The sequence below is a fragment of the Cricetulus griseus genome, chromosome 4 (assembly GCF_003668045.3).
Source record: "Cricetulus griseus strain 17A/GY chromosome 4, alternate assembly CriGri-PICRH-1.0, whole genome shotgun sequence".
In the NCBI taxonomy this organism is placed as follows: Eukaryota; Metazoa; Chordata; class Mammalia; order Rodentia; family Cricetidae; genus Cricetulus; species Cricetulus griseus.
In genome coordinates this window covers 70,406,060-70,427,279 of record NC_048597.1, presented here as the reverse complement: position 1 = coordinate 70,427,279, position 21,220 = coordinate 70,406,060, and the positions used below count along the sequence as shown (strand labels likewise).

Below are 21,220 nucleotides of genomic sequence, written 5' to 3'. Positions count from 1 at the left end.
GACCTTAGAGGATGGAGGCAGCATCACAGAAGAGACAGCACAGGCCCTTCCACCGCCCACTTTGTATCAGGCCCAAATACCTAGGGAAGAACTATGGAAGGATTGAGCGTAGTCGGTGGTTGGGCAGGATCTTGGATGATGTTATAACCAAGGGCATGACCAACACAAGTTTGTCTAGCATCTCTGCCTGGTGTGCCAAGGGGCAAACAGTGTAAAGGTTTGTTTCGCCTGTGCACAGGGGCTCCTGGAACCTCCATGACAAGTCTTTGCATGGAGGGATTGGAATGAAACGGGATGTAGTAAGTGGAATTGGTAGGTGTAGACTAGAGGTCATGCAGCTAAAGCTGGGAGACCTGGCATGCAGATCACCTTTGAACCCGCCAAGGTCAGCCCGAATTTGGACAGAAACTGGTAGGGTCTTAGACTGCTGCCCTTCTGGGAGCGGTAGGGGCCAGCAGAACTAGTCCTACGGCTGTGGTTTCTTTAACTGTAACTGCCAGGGGGTCTGCGATTGGGTGTAGACCGAAGGTCTGCTCATGGATTGGCTGTCCTAGCTAGGGGGCTGCGCCCTGGGGGCAGAGTCCGCCCCCGAGACTTCAAATACGAAATCCCCAACAGGCACTGAAGAACTGAGTTGGTGTTGTTGATCCTCCTTTCTGGTCCACTTCAGGAAGCTCCGGAGCAGAGGCACCAGAACCAGTGGAGCGCACAACCCAAGCCGCGCCGAGCGCACCTGGAGGCCCCAGGGGCCATAGGGCGAGCATTCGGTCTTTAGCCATGGGGTCCGCAGCGTTGGAAATTCTGGGTCTGGTGCTGTGCCTGGTAGGTTGGGTGGGCTTGATCCTGGCGTGTGGGTTGCCCATGTGGCAGGTGACTGCCTTCCTGGACCACAACATCGTGACGGCGCAGACGACTTGGAAAGGGCTGTGGATGTCGTGCGTGGTGCAGAGCACGGGGCACATGCAGTGCAAGGTGTATGAGTCTGTGCTGGCGCTGAGTGCCGAGGTGCAGGCAGCTCGGGCGCTCACCGTGGGCGCTGTGCTGCTGGCGCTGGTGGCGCTCTTTGTTACCTTGACCGGCGCGCAATGCACCACCTGCGTGGCCCCGGGTCCAGTGAAGGCGCGCGTGGCCCTCACGGGCGGAGCGCTTTTCGCGTTGTGCGGGCTCCTGGCGCTCGTGCCGCTCTGCTGGTTCGCCAACATCGTGGTGCGCGAGTTCTACGATCCGGCAGTGCCGGTGTCTCAGAAGTACGAGCTGGGCGCAGCGCTGTACATCGGCTGGGCAGCCTCCGCACTGCTCATGTGCGGCGGCGGCCTCGTGTGCTGCGGTGCCTGGGTCTGCTCCGGCCGCCCGGAGTTCACCTTCCCGGTCAAGTACTCGGCGCCCCGGCGGCCCACGGCCAACGGCGAATACGACAAGAAGAACTACGTCTAAGGGCGGGAGGCACGGCGGGGCCCTTCCCGCAGCCAAGCCCGTGATCGGAAAGACCGACGCGGGAAGCCGCACGTGGATGGCAGCCGCTGCTGGGTTGCGCAGCGCATACTCGGAGGCAAGTCAGGCTGGATTCCGGCCAGTCTTTTCCGTACCCACAGAGGGTCCTCTGATCGTCACCAGCCAGACCCTTTCTCAGAACAGACTACAGGCGCTTGTGAGGACTTGACCGACCTCCTTTTCTATGCGCAGTTGGCCGCGGCGTAGGTGGGGCTCTCGGATTTTGTCGGTGAAGCAGGCACCAAACTGTAGCTGACAGTTCCTATTGAGACTGGGGAGTTCTGGATGCTGCCTTAATGTCCAGTAGCTCCTGCTGACCTGAAAGAGCAGCTGGAGTACCCCAGGCTCGCAGCCTGGGCTGCCAGAGGATTGCGTTATAAAGGGCATTTTCCTTTTTAGTGGAGAGCCCACTGAACCAAAGGACTTGGCCTGGCCCTCCTCTTGCTCCAGCACTCCCCCAACGGGGGGAGGAGGGGCTGTAGGTACCAGAACCTTAGAGGAGCTGCCCTTCTCGCAGCTTTGGGGGTGGGGTGGGGCGGGCAAGAATTTGCTTAGTAAATGGTTTGAACACTCCACCGTGTCCTGTCCTCTGTGCAGCTAGCCACTCCCTGTGTGCCCAGCACCGCTATTCATCCAATCACCCACCAACCTCCTCAAAGTCTTCCACAGGGATTTCTCCAGTCCTCAGCTGGGAGATGCAGTTACATTTGCAAGAAGCCAAGATGGTGGGCAGAAAATCCCAGGGCAAGAGCTGGAGTCAGGTCGGCATATAGGAGGGGAAGCTGACCCCGGGAGAGGACCCCGCTGTAATTTCACATCATGGAAATGGACTTGGGTGGTGGGAAGTGTGAGGGTAGGTAGTTAGGCTTCTAGCTTCTCCCAGCAAAGCCCTAAAGCATTTCCTCCCAGTGCTTGTCCAGTAAGTATCATGAAGTACTGTATACTTCAGCTCCAGGTACCATGAGATAGCCACAGACAACTGTATAGTCGGACCAGGGACTTCCCTTGTGTGTGGGAGCCAGGGTCAATCAAGGATCTCACAGGTCCTCAGTTCTGACTGCAGTGCACAACAAATGGGAGGAGAGGCACTTGCTCCTATAACCTGGGGCCCGACTCCAGCACTTTGTCCTAGCTCCTCTGGTTAGTGTGGCTCCACACAGGGTCTAGGCTGTGCCTAGGCTGTTGGTAATGCAAAGTGTTGACAACTACAGGGGATCTGGGGGTGTGACTATTGTGGGTTGGTGGTGAAGGGCCAGGGTTTGGTAAGACTCTAGGAGGGAAAGGCAAGTAAAGCCATCAGCCACAGAGCTTATTGTTTCTCCCTACTTGGACAATTTTACCTTTTGCTAAAAGACCAGATATAGGAGTAGCAAACGAAGGGGCTGCAATGAGGCATATGAAGCCCCAACAGCAGGAAGGCTTGGTTTCTGGCTTCCAGAAGTCTGTTCAGAAAGTTGGCCATATCCATTGCTAGGTCTTTCAGGCTTGGCTGGGTTCCTCACAGTGAGGAAGGGGGGTTAATCCTAAGGATATGAGCTTAGAGAGGCTCAGGACAGATTCCAGAGTTGGGGAGAGAAGGCAAGGGTGAGACTTATGGGGAGGCTGACTTTCCAGTAGCCTGAGCCTGTGAGACTGTCGGTGGAAAACCTCATTGCACCAAGTTGAACAGCCTAACAGGCACATGTGCAGGAGGAATCAAGGACAGCCTTAAGCTTGGGGACATGTGATCCTACAGCTAGCTTTGTGCTCTAGCTGGCACACTTGGCTGGTGGTGCACTCTTCCCGCAGTGGTCTTTACCCGGTACAGAGTATGGAAGGGAACTGCCCCACCTCTGAGTTTTTCCGGAATGCCCAGGGCGGCTATGTCAAAGTAGTCGGTGGCACTACCAGCAGTCAGGAAAGGGGAGCAGTCCCCACCAAACTCCTACCCTTTGTACTCCCTCATCTCCCTAAGAGCAGCCTGAACATTTGGGGCCCCTCTTCTAGGACACTTTGTGTGCTTCTCACCACTGACTTAAAATTACCATCAGTACTTGGAATAAGAGGAGATGACTTAGGCTACATAGTGAGAGCCTGTCTCAAATTCAAAACTGAAAAAACGAGTTGAGGGAAACCTGCCTAAACAACTTCTCTGTCTAGGACTGTGTGCCATGCTGCCTTCCCTAGCAGCTCAGATGCCCACCATGTCTGCTTCTCCAGGACCTATGTCCCCAGGCAGTAAGTAACCAGCCCCTCTCCACCTTCCAGTCTCTCCAGGAACAGTGACAGTTGGCTCCACCATTCTAAGAAGCGCTATAGTTGAAATGTTCTGAGTGGGTGTGTGCAATGTTGACAGAACCCTGGGAGTTTCTCTTCAGGCACCACTTGGCAGCTAAGCCCTCCTAGGCCTCCTGGATCTGAGGCCTTCCCTCTGATAGTTTCCCATTTGCAAAGTAGTGTGACCCTGCATGCCTGCAGGGACAAGGCATCTGAGCAGCCCCTGTATGGTAAACTGAAGGCCATGGTGGGGGGTGTTCAAGAGGGTGATACAACTCCAATCTGGCAGGCAGAGTCCAGTTCTTCCTCAAATTGGTGGGCTGCAGCTGTCGCAGGTACTGGTTGTGAAGACACTTGGTACTGAAGGGCCGGCCCAGCCTCTGCTCATTCCCCTCAGGAAGCCAGGAGAGCAGGTAGGGGAGTCCTTGTCTGAGGGGCCGAGTAGAGAAGTCTCTGACTTTCTGTCTGGGATACAGCACACAGGAACAAGGTTGCCCTGGATCCCAAGAAGACTCAGAGTGCTTGTAAGTACTGACTGAAGATCTTAGGCACAAATGGGATGAAACCCCAAACAAATATTTTACTTTATTAAAAACCACATAGTCCCACACTTTAAATGTATCTTGCAATCTAATAGAGGCCAGGTGATATAAATAAGGAAAAGGAGGTCACTTCTGGAGAAATCAAATCCTGGAAGAAAAAAAAAAAGGTTTCACACAATTGATCCTTTCTCCCCAAGCATCAAACAGACTGAAACAAGGCCTTACCGGGGTGTGCCAGGCTGCTGCTTTCAAGCAGCTTTCACACTAGGATGAGTGTGGAGTGGAAGGCCATCAGGATCTGCTGAGGTATGCACTGTCCTCCCACACCCCCTACAGAGTCTCCTCTGTCCCCATGAAAGTACCCAAACCGTTCTCACCTGGTAGACCTTGCCTGGCCCCTTATCCTGCCAGGGTGGCTTCATGGCCCATGCACAAGGGCCCCTCCCTTGCCTGGCCAGTCTCCACTGCTTTCCCCTTTATGTAGCATCATCTTCCCTTCCCCTGCCAGTCACACCCCTGCCGGATGGCCACAGACACAGCACAGACTGGAGGGAGGTCTGCCTCCAGTCAGTTCTGGCACATGCTGCCCCCCACAAGCCATGTACACACTTGCCATCTGTGGCCTAAGGGTGTCGTTGGCTCCTTTTTGGAGTCAGATTAATTACATAGCCCAAGGTCACTGCTAGTCTGACCAAGGATTTCCTGGTCCAGTCTAAACCCCCTCCTGAATATGGCCCTGAATGCTTAGTTACCCTGATTGAATGGAGTTCCTGAGATCCACTAGGCCATTCTGGTCCTACAGCTCAGGATTTAACAAGGTTAGGGCAGCCCCAGACTAGGTGTTCCCATGTCAGAGCCTTGGAAAGGCTGAGATGGTTGCACAGGCACGGGAGAAAAGCCCTACTCTGTTCTCACGTGGTCCCTCAAAGAGAAGAACCATGTGGGAGAACATCGAGGGCTTTACTCGGGAGGTGCTCTGGGCTCTCAGCGTAGCTGTCCACAGCTGAAGGCTCATGTAGAGCCCACATCTCGTCATCTGTAGCTGGGTAGTTGCCAACAGCTTGCTGTCTTATTAAAGACTGAGTGCAGAGAAGCCTAGTGCCACTTGTGTGGGCTCCAGCCTGGGGCTTGTGGCTATGGCGGTAAGAAACTCTGGGTGGCCCCTGGGGCTAGCACTAGGTAATCTGTATGTCACACATGATGCTCAGCCCCATGGCTGAGAGAGAAAATTTGGGGTTGTTCTGAGGGTCAAAGGTGCTTAATGAAATTAAGCTTTCTCAGAAGCCCTCCATTGTGGCCTTGCTGGAATTCTTAGGACAGACATTCCTGGGAAAAATCTCCAGACCCTGCTCTGATCTGAAACACAAGTAAAAGTCTCTGTTGAATGAGACAAAGCAGGAGTCAGGCTTGAGGCCCAAGGACTTCCCCCACACCCCTACCCCCAGCTTACCCTCAGGACAGCAGAGACACGAGAGCATCCAGGAACTTGCTCCGGTCCTCAGCTTTCAGCTCAATTACTGAAGTAATGAAAGGAAAACATCTTGTGAGTGGGGAGGAGTGAGAAACAAGGCTGCACACACGCACTCCCCCTCCTCCCTCGGGCTGACAACTCTCCACTGCATTCCACTCTGCAGTCTCCTGCCAGGCCTGGAATGTCCTGTAGTATTTGAGTTCATCTTTTTCCCACTATACTCCCACTTCAGATCTGCTGAATGCACTGTGGAGAGGCCAGAGCCTTGTCCTATAAGGACTCCCAGGGCATACAAGGGTCAGTAATGACAGCCAGCAGAGGGGATACAAGGCATGTGACAACTCTGATAGACTTAAGACAGGGATTGGCATAAATGCCTGCCCCCATAGTGGTGCAGGCCACATCAGTCCTGCTTTGTCTTGTGCCTCAGCTTCAGTGTCCTCTTCTGGAGATGACATAATAGAAACTACTTGTGTTTTGAAGGGCAGACAGCTCAAGCAGGCATGATGATGCCAGAGCCTGGCTTGGGATCAGGATGCTCCTTGCTGCTGGCCAACTCCCCAGGAGTACAAAGCCTTGTTGACTGGGCAGGTACTGACCACAGTCACTTCCACACTCCCTACTTCTGGCTCTCCAACCCTCAGGGGAAGCCAGGATCTTCCAGCCCAAACTCTCCCTGTGTAACAAAGGTGGGCTGTGGTCAACCTGCTCATATCACAAGTAGGAAGCAGGAACTGCTGTTCAAGGTGGACCAACCCCACAGTGCCACAGCTACAGCTGCCTGGCACAAAGAAGCCTGCCTGAGACCGTGTAGGCAACCTGAACACAGGTTGGTGTTAGGAAATCAGAGTGTGGTAATGCAAGAAAATGTCCTTTCTGAGAGATGCAGATAAAATACTAAGGAAACCAGGTGGTGGTGGCACACGCCTTTAATCCCAGCACTCGGGAGGCTGAGGCAGGCAGATCTCTGTAAGTCTGCAGACAGCCTGGCATACAAAGTGAGTTTTAGGATAGCTAGAGCTACATTAGGAAGACCTTGTCTCAAAACAAACAAACAAAAAACAACAAAACCACAAAACCTAAAAACAAATGAGAGGTGATGGAGTGAGCTGTGTTGCCCAAGTTCCAGGATCTCAGAATACGACACCTGGGGACAGGACCTTCAAAGATGTAAACAAGGCGCCCAGGGTGGGTCCTAACACAACATGACTAGTGTCCTTCTAGGAGGTTAGACACACATGGAGGGGCTTCCGAAACAAAGGATTTAGGCATGCAGGCAAAACATTCATACACATAAAGTAATATAAATAAATCTAAAAATATTATCAGCAAGAAGATGGAGCTAGGTGAGGTGGTGCACTCTTTTAATCCCAGCACTTGGCAGGCAGAGGCAGAAGGGTTTCTGAGTTTGAGGCCAGCTTCTTCTACACAGTGAGATCTTGTCTCAAAAATAAGGTAACAAGCTAGGCACAGAGGTGTACACCTTTAAATTAATTCCAGCACTCAGGAGACAGAGGCAGAGACAGGTGGATCTCTGAGTTCAAGGCCAGCCCTGCCTATGTAGTAAGCTACAGGAGAGCAAGAGCTGTGTAGAGACCCTTTTCTCACAAAACAAAACAAACAACAACAAAACAAAACTCAAACAAATAAGCCAAAACCAAGACAACAAACCAGCCCATGCCAACCTCACCACTTGGAAGGCTGAGGCAGGAAAATTATGAGAATAAGGCCAGCTTAGACTATATAGCAAGACTCCTTCTCAAAAATAAAAAATAAAATAAATTAAAAACAGGGTGCTGCCACCTGACTGTTTCAAAATTAAAACAAAACAAAACAAAAAAGTGGTAAATAAGGTCAAACTATGTCTTGTGCTGCTACATGGTGAAGTGGTCACTGGGCCTTTCATTCTCTGACTAGCCCAACACATTAAGTGTGATACCTGTGAAACTGTCTCACAGGTAAAGTGCTGTAGCCTCAGGTAGGGCTCTTATGTTGCCAGCCTTGGGTTGCCACAGGCTGTGTTGTTTCCTTGTCCACATGAGCGAGATTGGCCTGACCAGTGAGGCTTGGCCTCTAGAGTCACCACAGCCTGCCCTTCAGGGATGGGAAATGATTTGCAGGGCAGGGCAGGAAGGCTGCATCCAAGCTTGTGGTTTCCAAGCCAGTGTTCTGTGGATGCTGAGAGCAGCTTCGCCCAGGACAGTTTGGGTAGGACAAGAGGGCTGCTGGCTAGGTACCTTCATTACTAACTTGCCTAATTCCAGGAACGGTGCTGGCCTGGAGGGTGTGATGGCAGAAGTGCAGCCACGGGGCAGACACTCACCTGAGAGGTCAAAGTGGTTATGCAGAGTCCGAGAGTTGGTGCTTTCTGCTGCCTTCTCAAATGCCCGACCAAAAAAGCTGTAGGAACAGGACAGACATGTTGGGAGACAGACCACAGACAGCAGACCCTTCCCAACCCTGTCCCTGTGATACACACCAAAGGGCAAATGGCACTCAGGCTCAGCAGAGCTGGTGGGCCAACGTGCTGACACACCCAGGGCCTTCAGCCTTTCTGTCCCGGGGCAAGTAGACAATACTCACTTCTTTCTGTCTGAGCCATCAGTCTCTGGGGGGATGCCCACCACAGTCACCGTGCCCTGCTCTATGCTCAGGGGGGCAGCCATCACCAGGGGCAGCAGCTTGCAGCGTCGATTCTTTGTCTATGGGGACAGGGACACTCTCAGTCACAGCACAGTCATCCTCTGCACTGCAGGGTGGAGCACACTGCTTAGTACCTAGAGACTCTGATAGCATCAGGCTACCTCCTAAAGGCTACAGGGTGGAGGAGTATATATCCCAGAGTACATGCTACAGTTCCAACTGGACATTTGAGTTCTTAGCCTCCCAGTTATCTACTGACCCAACCTCTTAGCACCCTAGTTAGTCCTTGCAGGGGGCTCAGTCAGCCCTTGCTTTCCTCTGATCACCTCCTCCAGGTCTCTAGGAGCACCTCCCTACAACCCTGCCCTGATCTATTTTTCCTCTCAGTGGTTCCTGTTTGAAACTCATTCATAGACTCACATCTCATGGGTCCCTCCTGCATTCAGTTAGGGTAGAGGTGGTGAGGTCTCCTTCAGTGACACACCTGCAGCCCTCACAACACCATCAAGGTGACCACCTAACTGTCTTGGTTTTTGCAAGACTGAGATATGACCCAGGACGTGAACTAGGTCAGCTGGTGGGTGTGTAGGCAATGTCTGATAACTGACTAGACCCTGTAGAAGTGGCTGCCTTCTACAGAGGAGGAAACAGAGACACAGAGGCAAGAAACTTTCTCACAACTGATACATGAGGCTGAGATGGTAACAAAGCCAACAGGACTGCAAAGCTCTTGTTTGGTCTACTTCATCTTTTGACATTTCATTCCTAGCAGGTACAGGGGTTGGTTCCAGTACTTCTATGGACACCCAAATCCAAGAACATCATACTTCTCATGAAAACACTGGACCATTTGTATAATCTATGCATACCCTTGTATACAGTATAATCATCTCTAGATCACTTATATTACCTAATACAATGCCTCCACACCACTTCATTTGCACGAAGTCAGTGCACAACAAATACAAGTTTTGTTTCTTATAAGTTTCTCAAAAGAATTCTTTTAGGGCTGGGGATCAGATATACTGAACAGGGTCTCCCATATACTAGGAAGGTTCCACCACTAAGCTATACACCTAATCTTCACGATAGCTGTGACCAAAGATTGGTGAGTCTGAGGAAACGGAGCCCATGGAGACAACACTTGGTTATCTTCAGGACATGGACAACATTGCTGTACTGGCTGACTCGCAGCATGAGTAATTCTTTCATAACCCTCATCCTGAAGCAGAGGAAGACTGACAGTTGAAGTCACCAGGAGCCATCCTTTCTGCTTCCCTACCTAGAAGTACTCTATTAGCTGGCTTAGGACCTGTCTAAACACCAACTGAGTTAGAATGTGTTCTAAGAAAGGTATTAGGCCACAAATCTACAAGACTAACTCCATCTTTTCCTGATTTGCCACAGAAGAACATAAGTCCCAATTGCAGGCTTTCTGCAGGTCCCTCTCTATTTAGCTGAATGACATGAATACTGAGTGATACTATCAGAGCGTGTAGGAAACTGGAGGGTTCCTAGAAGCTAGCTGAGGTAAAATATAGCCCAAAACAAAGAGTATGCCCAGTCCCCACAACTGGTGAACAGCATAGGTAATGCCAGGCCATCACCTAACACCTTGCTTAGCATGTACACCTGCCCTCTTATACCTATGCCAATGCCACTTCATCCCCACTCCATCCAACTCCTCACCGAATACACAAAAGACTTGAGCAAATGTCTGCTGAGCAGACTCAAGGATGCCGGCTTGGAGAACAGTGTAACATCTGGAGTACCCTGGAAGGGGAAAGAAATGGTCAAAGAAAGTCACTGGGAGGTGTGGCCTGGCCCTGCAAGAGTAGGGAGCCTCACCTCCATGAGTGAGCAATAGAGAAAAGGGCCCTGGGAAGTGACCAGGTTAGTGCAGAGGCAGCTGGCGATGGTCTGCTGGGTGGCTTGCAGGTGCTTCTTGGCGAGCTCCAGGCCAAGGTACAGCTTGTCCAGGTTACTCCTGAAACAGGGCAGACACTGGGCTTACATGCTGCTTGTGGAGTACTGTTACTAAAATTCCAAAGTCATCAATAAATAGCTTAATTCCTGGTTCAAGAGGGGTTTAGCAATAAGGATTTATCTTCTAAGCCAGGCGGTAGCACACACCCTTAATCCTGGGACTCGGAGGGAGAGGCAGTTGAATCTCTGAGTTTGAGGCCAACCTGGTCTACAGAGTGAGTTCTAGGACAGTCAGGGCTTCACAGAGAAACCTTATCTTGAAAATAAAAATTATCTTCTTTCCCTCTTGAGTTCCCCTTCATATGGAAGGAAGGAACAAAAAGATGTAAAAACAGTGATGGAGTAAGAGATTCAAGTCAAAAGACTAATTAATAGGCATGGTAGTGCACACTTCTAATCCCAGCATTCGGGAAAGCTTGACTCTGAGGTCAGCCCAGCTACAAAGCAGCACAGTGATCTACAGATCTCATAAGAAGGACGGAAGAAGGTACCTGGAGGGATATAATAGCACAGGCTTGGGCAAGCAATGGAGGAAGCATAAAGATTCCACCCACCCACCCAACAGGTGGACTTTTATTCTTCCTTCCCAAAAGAGAACATTCCCCTCTGAATATTTTAAATGAGCCCTTTAGAAAAGTAGGGCTGGCTTTCAGGCATAGCCTCTATGCCCAGCAAACTATGCCCAAACACCTAGGACTCAGCCAAGGTTCCATAGCTTCCTTCCTAAATACAAAACATACCAGATTATTTGAGAAATACTTATGGCCTGAACAGAAAATTATCCTAAAGGAAACAGATGATTAGAGAACAAATGAAACTTAAAATTACTCCATTTATGTTCTGAGAGATATGGATGACCAAACATTCCCATAACAAGAACAGGATACTATGTAAAAAGGTCAGAAACCAGAAAGTGTTGGCAGAAATGAACGCTTTGGAAAGAAATAAAATATTTAGTCAGATGCTAGAGGACGAAGTCAAGGAAAGCTACCTCAAGACCCATACAGAAACAAATCCATGGAAATACAAAGCAAAGACAAAACAGGACAGCTTTGTAGGATGACAGAAAGCACCAGTGCTGGAGGGGTAAGATGTAAAAGAGCAGCTGTGGACTGTGAAGTGAAGCAACTTGTCAGCAAACCGAGTACAATGGGGGAAAGCATCTGTTGGTGGAGCAGGGCTGGGCATTATAAAGAAACAACAATCAAAATGGGTGTGACGACACACATGGCAGCCTCAGCACTTGGGAGGCTGAGGCAGGAGGATCATAAACTTGACCACAGCCTGAGACACATACAGAAAAAAAAAAATAAATGAAATTAAGAGCAAGAACAATCAAGAATCAAAAGGACTCCCACTTTTATTAGCAGTGCTGATGCTGGAGGTCAGGGCACAATGGAATCTACAGTCTATAGGAACTACCTTCACCCTGAACTCTAGGGATGAAACCACAGATCACTTGAGGGTAGAGAAGGGCTGTGTGACAGAGAGGACGCAGGATGCCTGCTACATGTGCTCCCTTTCTCTGAAGGTTATCTGAGAATTGTGCTATAGGAACACACAACTGTGGTGATGGCAGGCAGCGGGCCTCAGTGGCTGCAGGTCTAAACCAAGGTAGGAAGACAGGGGGGCAGGTTCTCCTGGAAAGAGGGATTACAAGATGGCATGTGGGGGCTCAGTCGGAAGTACTTACCACACAAGTGTAAAGACCTGAATTCCACCCCAGCACCATGTAAAAAGCTAGGTACAGTGGGCACATGCCTAGAATCTAGCACTGGGAAGGCAGAGACAATAGGTCCCTCGGGCTTATGTGGCTAGCCAGCTGGCTGAATTGGTAAGCTCCAGGTTCAGTGAGACAACCAACACTGCCCTCTGGCCTCTGCATGCACACACATACATGTACACACACAAAGAAACTACTTGTTGAGAGAACTGGGGGAGAAGGAAGGGGCAGGAAATGGACCTGAAGAAAGGAAGCAATTAAATTAAATCTTCAAACGGGAGCTGCAGAGTTGGCTCATTTGCTAACTCCTGGCATCTATCTAAGTGGTGGCTCACACTGTCAGTTCTAGGGGATCTTATGCTCTCTGCTGACCCTCACAGGCAACAGGCATGCATGAAGTGTACATACAGACATGCAGACAAAACACTCATACATGTAAAATAAAAATTTTAAAAACCTAGAAAAACTATACCAAATCAAACAACAAAGCAGAGCAACTAGATTATAAACGCAAACACTTAGGTTCTAAACTTGCAAGAAAACAAAAGAACAAGGGACCACCATAAACTCCAAGATACAAAAAAAGCGACACCAGTCCCACTGTCAGCATCACTGTGGGTGCTTAGAGTCAAGCAATGAAAACTCCAGGCAACTTGGATGTTGCCATTTGCAGACTATGTGATCTTCCCTATCCACAAAAAAGATTGAAAACAGGAATGGAAAATAGATGACTTCTTCAGGGACTAGTGAGCTGCTGATCACAAGATTAAATTCAAGTTACCTAGAATAGCAAAAATAATCCTTAAGTAAGATACCAAAACCGAGGGGAGTTTTGCCCTGTTCAACAGGGTGTAATTGTAACAGGACAAAGTAAACTACATGGAGCCATGGTACAGTGCAGGAGAACTTGGTAAAGAATGAGGAGCCAGAACCCAGAGCTTCTGTCTACATTGTCCTTACAGGGAAGACACTAACAGTGGGACAAGAGAGCAGGAGAGGGACGTAAGAAACTGAAGGAGGGGGCTGAGAGTGTGCTCAGACAGCACATGCTTAGCATGTACAAGACCCTAGATGTAACCCCAGCATAAAAGACAAGCGGAAAGGCATAGGCAGATAGCATGAACCAGAATTACACTGTTGTCTTGGAGGACTGACCTGCACAGTCAAGCAAAGAAAATCACCACAAGAAACCCGGACTTCAAAGGAAGCACAGGTAGTGCCATTTGCAGACTATGTGATCTTCCCTATCCACAAAAAAGTCAGACTAATGAGTTTAGCAATGCTGCAGGCACGGGGTACATGATAAATACACAAAAACTGCTCGTGTCTCTATGCAGTAGCAATGAGAAAACCAAAACTAAGATGGAGAAAACATCCAAAGAGTTATGTTGAAATTAACAAAAGAAGGGGGTGGAGAGATGACTCAGGAGGTAAAGGTGCTGTCTGCACCAACCTGGCAACCTGAGCTCGATCCCCATGCGAGTCTGCACCCCATCATGCATGTGTGTGCTTGCATACACACAATAAATAATAATATTTTAAATTCTGAACAAAGTAAAGTTTACACTCTATTAATCAGGCAATCAACATTCAGCCAAGGGAAGCAGTGCCTGCCTATAATCCAGTGCTTGGGAGGCAGAGCCAGGAGGACTAGAAATTCAAGGCCATCCTTGGCTATATTTCAAGTTCAAGGTCTGGGCTTCACAAGCTCCCCAAACTGATTGAGCTACAGACTGAAAACAGGAATGGAAAATAGATGACTTCTTCAGGGACTAGTGAGCTGCTGATCACAAGATTAAATTCAAGTTACCTAGAATAGCAAATAATCCTTAAGTAATCAAAACAGCAGTAATGGCATAAGGTTAACATTTAGATGGATGAAAAAGAACTAACAATCTAAAATACATCTTTATTCTTAATAGCCAACTGATTTTTAACAAAAGTGTTAACTCAATGGCAGAGAAAAAAATTCAAAAACAAATAACCCTAGGAAAAGTAGGTGCCCACATTAATAAAATAAAGTTGGAGGCCAGTGAGATGGCATCATAAGTAAACCTGATGACCTGAGTCCAATCCTGGAAGCCATATAGTGGAAGGAAAGAACCAAATCCTACAAGAAGTCCTCTGACCTCAGGCACACATACTGTGACACCCATGTGCACATACAATAAATAAATGTAGTAATAAAGTTTTAAAAAGGATAAAGTTGTTGTATGCCTTCTTGTACTAACCACAAAAATTAACCTCCAAAGAGTCATACACCCAGTGTAAGAGCTAAAACTAGAATGTGCTTAGCAGAAAAAAAAAAAAATGTGAAATCTTTGTGATTTGGACTTAGCAGTGGTTTCTTAAGAATGACGCCCAAGCCGGGAGGTGGCGGCACATGCCTTTAATCCCAGCACTTGGGAGGCAGAGGCAGGCGGATCTCTGTGAGTTCAAGACCAGCCTGGTCTACAACAGCTAGTTCCAGGACAGCCTCCAAAGTCACAGAGAAACCCTGTCTCAAAAAACAAAAACAAAAACAAAAACAACAAAAAAGAATGACACCCAAAGCACAAGAAGCAAAAGGAAAATCAGATGATCTGGACACTGTCAAAATTAATCCCTAACTTATCAATGGGAGATTTGAATAGGCAGGTCTTCAAACAAGCTGCACAAATGGCCGATCAGCACAAGGAAGGGGGCTCTACATCATTAGCTTCAGTGAGAGACAACCCAGAAGCACAGCTACCACTTATTTCAAAACAGCTCACAAAAGCCGGTAAAGCCACTGAAAAGCTGCATTCCTCATACACCGCTGGGAGAACTGGAACAGTTATCACGGAAAACAGTCCAGCAATTCCTCAGAAGGTTAAACCGAGAGCAAACATACAACCCCACAATTCCACTCTAGCAAAAGACGTGAAAGCACAACTACACAAAAGCTTGTACATGATCACAGAAGATCATCAGAAGGCAGAAAAACCCATGTCTATCAGCTAATGAAACGGCACATAAAACGTGGCATATTCATCCAGTGGCATAAGATTTACATTAAAGGGAAGTCCTTATATAAGCTACAGCATAGACATTATAACCACTACACTAAGGGAAAGAAGCCAGATGCAAAGAAACACACATTGCACATCGTTTGTACTAACGCTCAGGAGAGAAATCTGCAGAAGCAGTTGTTCAGGGCTAGGGGGGCTGGGTGGAGATGGCTAAGGGGTGCAGAGCTTCTTCTGCGGCAATGAAGAAGCTTGAAAACTGGGTAGAGATGGCTGTTGCACATGCTTTTCTTTGGGGTGAGCTGTATGTGTGTTTTGTTTCTTTAGATAGGATCTTACTATATTGCCCAAACTGGCTATTTTTCAACTTTTGAGGCTCCTGCCTCCATCTCCTGGGTACTGGGATTACAGTCAGACACCACTACTTATGGTTGCATCATATACTTTAAATGGGAAAATGTCTGACAGCACAAGAACTATATCTTAATAAAACTGCTTAGAGAGGGGGGCCAGGAGAGAGGGAGAAGGAGGGAGGAACTGGGGGAACCCAGAAGGCAGAGTCCTATGTTTTTTTGTTTTGTTTTGTTCTTGTACAAAACCAACAGAAACAGCAATTCTGTTAAGTTAGAAAAGCAATCTGACTTAGCCTTTTTGTAAAAACCTATGGAATTACAGACAAACATCAAGCTGAGCATGGTGGTGCACGTCTTTAATCCCAGAACTTGGGAGACTGAAACAAGTGAAATGTCTGTGACTTTGAGGCCAGCCTGATCTACTTAGCTTAGCTTAGCTCCAGATCATCTGGGCTACACAGCGAGACCCTCAAAACAAATAAGCAAGCAAGCAAGCAAACTAAACAAACAAAATCAACAAATAACAAAATGAGGAACAGAGTAAGATCACCTTTGACATACAAGTGTCAGAAGCCACAACTCCAAAACACCAAAATTAGAATGTCCTACTTCATGATACATTAAAAAAACATAAGGAGAATTAGAAATAAAAGAATTGGGGACTGGAGAGATGGCTCAGAGGTTAAGAGCACTGACTGCTCTTCCAGAGGGCCTGAGTTCAATTCCCAGCAACCATATGGTGGCTCACAACCATCCATTATGAGATCTGGTGCCCTTTTCTGGTGTGCAGATATACACGGAAGCAGAATGTTGTATACATAATAAATAAAAAAAATTCTTAAAAAAAAATAAAAGAATTGATAAATAAACAATTAAAAGAAAAACAAGAGCGAGTAGCAATGTCTTAATAGATTCAGAAGGCAGAGGAAAAAGAAGACAATTACAAAGGGAGAGAAAAGGACTCAAAGATGCTGGCAATGTGTACACATCACCAATCCCAGCACTTGGGAGGCTGGGGCAAAAGGATCATTAATTTGAAGTCACTCTGGGCTATGCATTAAATGTGAGGCCAGCCTGAGCTACAGAGACCTTACCTATCTCAAAGAGAACACAAAATTGACTCAAGAAGTGATGAACCCTGGAGCAGGACCAGCAGCTTAGGAACAGCTATAGGTCAGCCATTCTCATGCCCAGGGCATCCTTGTGATTGCTGTGGATCATACCCATTACCTGGAGAGGCTATCGAGAGCCTGGATGAAGTGGTCTGTCCCTGAGGCGTCCTTCTCAGGACTCTCCATCAGAGACATGGTGGCAAAGACCACATCGCTGGCCAGGAATTTATGCTTGAACCCAAAATGAATGCTGAAAGTCTGCACACGCATGTCCTTCATCCTGACAAGGTAAGGAAGCAATGTAGCTGTCATTTAACTTGTGAGAAAGCTCTTATACCTAGATCACACCAAGAGGATACCCCAAAGTTCCTCACAGGTCCCCAGGAATGCTCACTGTGACCAATGCTTAGAGGATGAGCTAGACTAAAACACAGAGCCCCTGCAGCCCATTGACCTGACCTCAGTTGCTTCGCTGGCCGAGGGATGAGAAGCACATGCCCATTAGGCCTGAGGTATGGCCCAATGTCAGCTGCCCAGGCAGGAGCACCCCACACAGGGCCTCAGTGTTGCCTGAAGACTTGGCAGGATAGAGCACAGCTGTACCTAGCTCTGGTGCTTTATTTCTGTCTACATCACAGTCTCAGGATTTAAAGACCCTAAACATGCCAGGTGTGGTGGTGCACACTAATCTTAGCACTCAGGAGGCAGAGGTAGGTGGATCTCTGTGAGTTCAGGTCAGCCTAATCCACAAATGAGTTTTAAGATATATAAGACTATGTGGAGACCCTGTCTCAAAAAAGAAAAACTAAACACTATGGGCAGTTTAAGAAAGTATATTTTATTTCTTAAAATCATTTTTGTAAACTTATTATGTGAATGTGTATGTCTATGGGTACATATGTCCAAAGAGGCCAGAGGAGGATACAAGATCCCCTGGAGTTGGAATTACAAATAGTTATGAGCCACTGGACATGATGCTGGGAACTAAAGTCGGGTCCTCTGGAAGGGCTGTATGTACTTTTAAATAAATATATATTTTTTATTTTATGTATTTTGCCTGCATGTATTTTTTTCTGAGAGTGTCGGATACCCCAGAACTGCAGTTCCAGACAGTTATGAGCTGCCATGTAAGTACTGGAAATTGAATCTGGTACTCTGGAAGAGCAGCCAGTGTTCTTAACACTGAGTCATCTCTCCAGCCCCACAGTATATATTCTTAACTGCTGACCCATCTTTCCAGCCCAAGAATGTACATTTTTAATCCAAGGAAAACTCGAAATTTCAGAAAGAGTTGAGTCAGTTGTAATAGTCTGGACATTCTTGGGGTTAGTTCTTATTTTTGCATCAGTATAGGTGTATGGTTAAATCAGAAGCCCCATCTTTAAGAGGTGTAATCTAGAAAAGCATTTACCCAAATTTATTTGCAGATTCTTCAATCATTTCCCGCAAATTCTCCTTCAAGGAGACGTCCATGGACTGAAATTTCTGTTTCACTTGCTTCAGGGGAAGCCTGGAGGGAGCAAGCTGTGTGAATAAACCTCAGACACAGATAGCAGGGAAAAGTGGCTTGCCATGGGGTCACTGTGCATGCCCACCAGGGACGTCCTGACAGGTGCATTCAGACCACACACTAGGACATGGAGGAGGAACTGTACTTTACATCCAAGTAAGTCACAACAGGACAGTGTAGGAGGCTACAGGCCAGGGAAGTCACTCACCCCATGTCCGCAAGGAATTCCTGGAGTCGCTTCTGCCCGTGTACGGACCACAGCTTGAACCTGGCTGCAGTGTAGCTGGTGTTGTACAGGCTTTCATGAAGGGACCAGTGCTGGTATAGTGCCAGGCGGAGGCTGGGTCCAAGGTCAAGGAGCACATGTGGTGCCCAGTGCCCACTACCTGCTTGGAGCTGTCAGTGGCCTACATCCTTGGGTTGGTATAGACAGCCCTGTTTGTTTGTGGGACCCCTTTGTTGGGGGCCTGCCTGCATATCTATGTTGGGGGCAGCAGGTCTCAGGGCTCTCTGACTCATGCAGGGAGCATCTGAAGTTTAACTGTTTCCTCCCTTTGTACCATGCACCATTTTTTCTCTGATTGACCAAGACACAGAGTTGGACAGTCAGTTACTGAGGTCACAGCCCCATATAAGCAGCTCAGGTTATTCCTTTGGTCTGTTGCCCCTGGTCTGCCTAGCCCAGCCTAACCCTCCCTATTCTTAAAGTTCTTCCATCTCTCCTTGAACTTGCCCTTCACCGCTGAGCACCCCTTGAGTACACATGGCCCCATCACAGGCCTCCTCTACAGGGATCAGGTTAACTCTGCAGTCCAGGTTAACTCCTGCTAATGCCTTGCTACAGCTCCACTGGATACTTGTGTTCTTGTTCTCACCAGTGCTCCTCCTTCCCTACTCCTGGGCCCAAGGACTGCTGTCCACTTTGCTTCAGCTCTCTGTAGCCTCCCACATGACCCAGACAAGGTCTGTGGCCAGCAAATATACCAAAAGCACACTGCTTGTGGGGGGACGAGGTGGCTCTATCACCATAGCGACGAAGCAGAAAGCACCTGCTGAGCAACACACTAAGGGCAGTGCGTGCTGCCTAAACCTCAAGACACTGAGCTGCAAAGATACTCATACTCAAAGGAGATCCGGGTGCAGTCTACAGAGAGCATGTTCTCCTCTGCTTCGTTCCGGTGGTTATGCCGGGTCACATGACGCTGCAGGATGCCAACATCAGTCACATACTTCATTCTGAAAGAAAGCACTGCAGGCTGAACCAGCTCCTTCTCCAACTCAGGGGCCCCTCCACCCAGCAGTTGTACCTGAATGAGGACTGAGGAAGCTTGTTTAAATATAAACTGGCCAGTCAGGGACTGATACAGAGAGCAGGGTAGGATGGCCTCTGGCCAGGCTACATCCATCCTTAGGTATTGAGACACCTTTTGGGAGCAACATGGGGGTGCTGGCTAGGTGTTCAGCCATATAATCAATTAGACCCCATAACAACAACCCACACAAAAAGTAGACTAGTACATATGTTGCCATCAAGTGCAGATGGGGTAAACAGATCCCATTGGGATAGGCAAAAAACCAGGATAGTGACAAGAAGGTCTCATCTGAGGCCAAGGGGAAGTTCTTAAGGCTGCATGCACTACTGTTTCTAGATTCTTTGTCACTCACATATTTTTAATGTGTCTCTGTGGGGGTGCCTGTGAGGGTCAGAAGGTGCCAGAACCTCAGGAGCTGGAGTTATAGGAGGTTGTAAGCCTCCCAACATGGGTGCTGTGCTGAGAACTGAACTCAAGTCTTCTGTAAGAGCAGCAGGTGCTCTTACTGCCAAACCATCTTTCCAACACCCCACACCATCCTTAACAGGGAAAGACTGAGGCATAGCAAGGCCGAAGGCCAGCTCAAAGGAGCAACCCATGCAACAGAACTCTGACCAAAGCTTGAGTTCCTTAAACTTCCTGGGCTACCTAGAAGGCCTAATACACAGTGGGGGATTCTACAAACTGCAAGGAAGGAGGTGAACAACTGAAGGTAATGCTTAGGGACACGTGTGTGTGTGTGTGTGGGGGGGGGTCTCCTGAAGAGGGTTAGAACCCCAGGCTTGGTCTGTTAATTCTTTTTTTTTTTTTTTTTCCCGAGACAGGGTTTCTCTGTGGAGCTTTGGAAGCTGTCCTGGCACTTGCTCTGGAGACCAGGGTGGCCTCAAACTCACAGAGATCCACCTACCTCTGCCTCCCGAGTGCTGGGATTAAAGGCGTGCGCCACCAACACCCGGCGGTCTGTTAATTCTTTTACATGTCCTACTTGATATCTAAGGGAGGCTGAACTGCCTAAGGGAGGCAGTGAGATACCACTTTCCCTAATTCATAGAGTCTACCAAAAGGGGAGCCTGCCACACTCATAGAGGACCACACTCTGTTTTGTACCAACCCTCCTTAAAGTCCCCTGATTAACTTTTGAGATCAAATCCACACTCCTGACAGGACCTCTAGGCCTTCACTTTCTCTTTCCTCACATCCAAACCTCTGACATGCACAGACTACATCTTAGTGCCTGCCTCTAGGCCACAGAATGAAGAAGTCAAACCAAGCCCTTCCTCCCATTGTGGGCTCCACACAGTGGACTTTCAGGGAGACAGAGACCAAGCTAGGCCATAAGCAAAGACAGAGTCCTGGTACTGAGCCCAAGAGCCCAGGCAAGAAGAGCCATCCTTTTCTTCCTTCTCCATAGGCTTTTCAATGACACTGCCTCCTAATTCCTTGTGGAAAACCCAGGGCTGCCACATAGCACAGAGCTGTCACCCCAAATTGAGGGCATCTTCCTTACTGAGTGATCTTGTCATGCACCCACTGGTCCGTCAGTCCCACAATGGCCCACCTGAAAGGAAAGCAGAAGATGAAGGAGTCAACTACAAGCTGTTTGGACTTGGTATGCTACGTGCCATGGAGCCCGCTGACACAATGGACAGCCCAGGCTCAACATTCCCAGGAGTGTCCTGTTAGCATGGTCTCCCAACTCACTGTGTCTGGCCCAGGATTTGTAAATAATCCTCTTGGGGTTTCTTTTCTACTGTGATTTTGAAATATTGACATTTTGAAATTGCGACTTCCATCTTTAAAAAATGGGACATCTTAGGCAAGGTTTTTCCTAGA

The 21,220-nt window shown here is 48.4% G+C and overlaps 2 protein-coding genes across 2 annotated transcripts in view; one reads left to right on the top strand and one right to left on the bottom strand.

Moving 5' to 3' along the window:
• Positions 1–777: 777 nt before the first annotated feature.
• Positions 778–1,434, top strand: Cldn5 (claudin 5). Its single transcript, XM_027413380.2, has one exon. It carries the CDS (start codon positions 778–780, stop codon positions 1,432–1,434), a length of 657 nt encoding a protein of 218 aa, XP_027269181.1.
• A 2,873-nt stretch (positions 1,435–4,307) lies between these two features.
• The window catches only part of Cdc45 (cell division cycle 45), a 35,861-nt gene continuing 18,948 nt past the window's right edge, over positions 4,308–21,220 (bottom strand). Inside the window, 11 exon segments of the mRNA NM_001246790.1 lie at positions 4,308–4,437; positions 5,740–5,806; positions 8,084–8,160; positions 8,344–8,462; positions 10,093–10,176; positions 10,252–10,390; positions 16,683–16,844; positions 17,976–18,074; positions 18,283–18,414; positions 19,191–19,310; positions 20,895–20,945. Of these exon segments, the coding sequence (NP_001233719.1) occupies positions 5,742–5,806; positions 8,084–8,160; positions 8,344–8,462; positions 10,093–10,176; positions 10,252–10,390; positions 16,683–16,844; positions 17,976–18,074; positions 18,283–18,414; positions 19,191–19,310; positions 20,895–20,945 (1,048 nt within the window). The 3' untranslated portion in view covers positions 4,308–4,437; positions 5,740–5,741.

Coding starts and splice junctions, on each gene's coding strand:
- Cldn5 (XM_027413380.2), top strand. CDS start 778: ATGGGGTCCGCAGCGTTGGAAATTCTGGGTCTGGTGCTGTGCCTGGTA.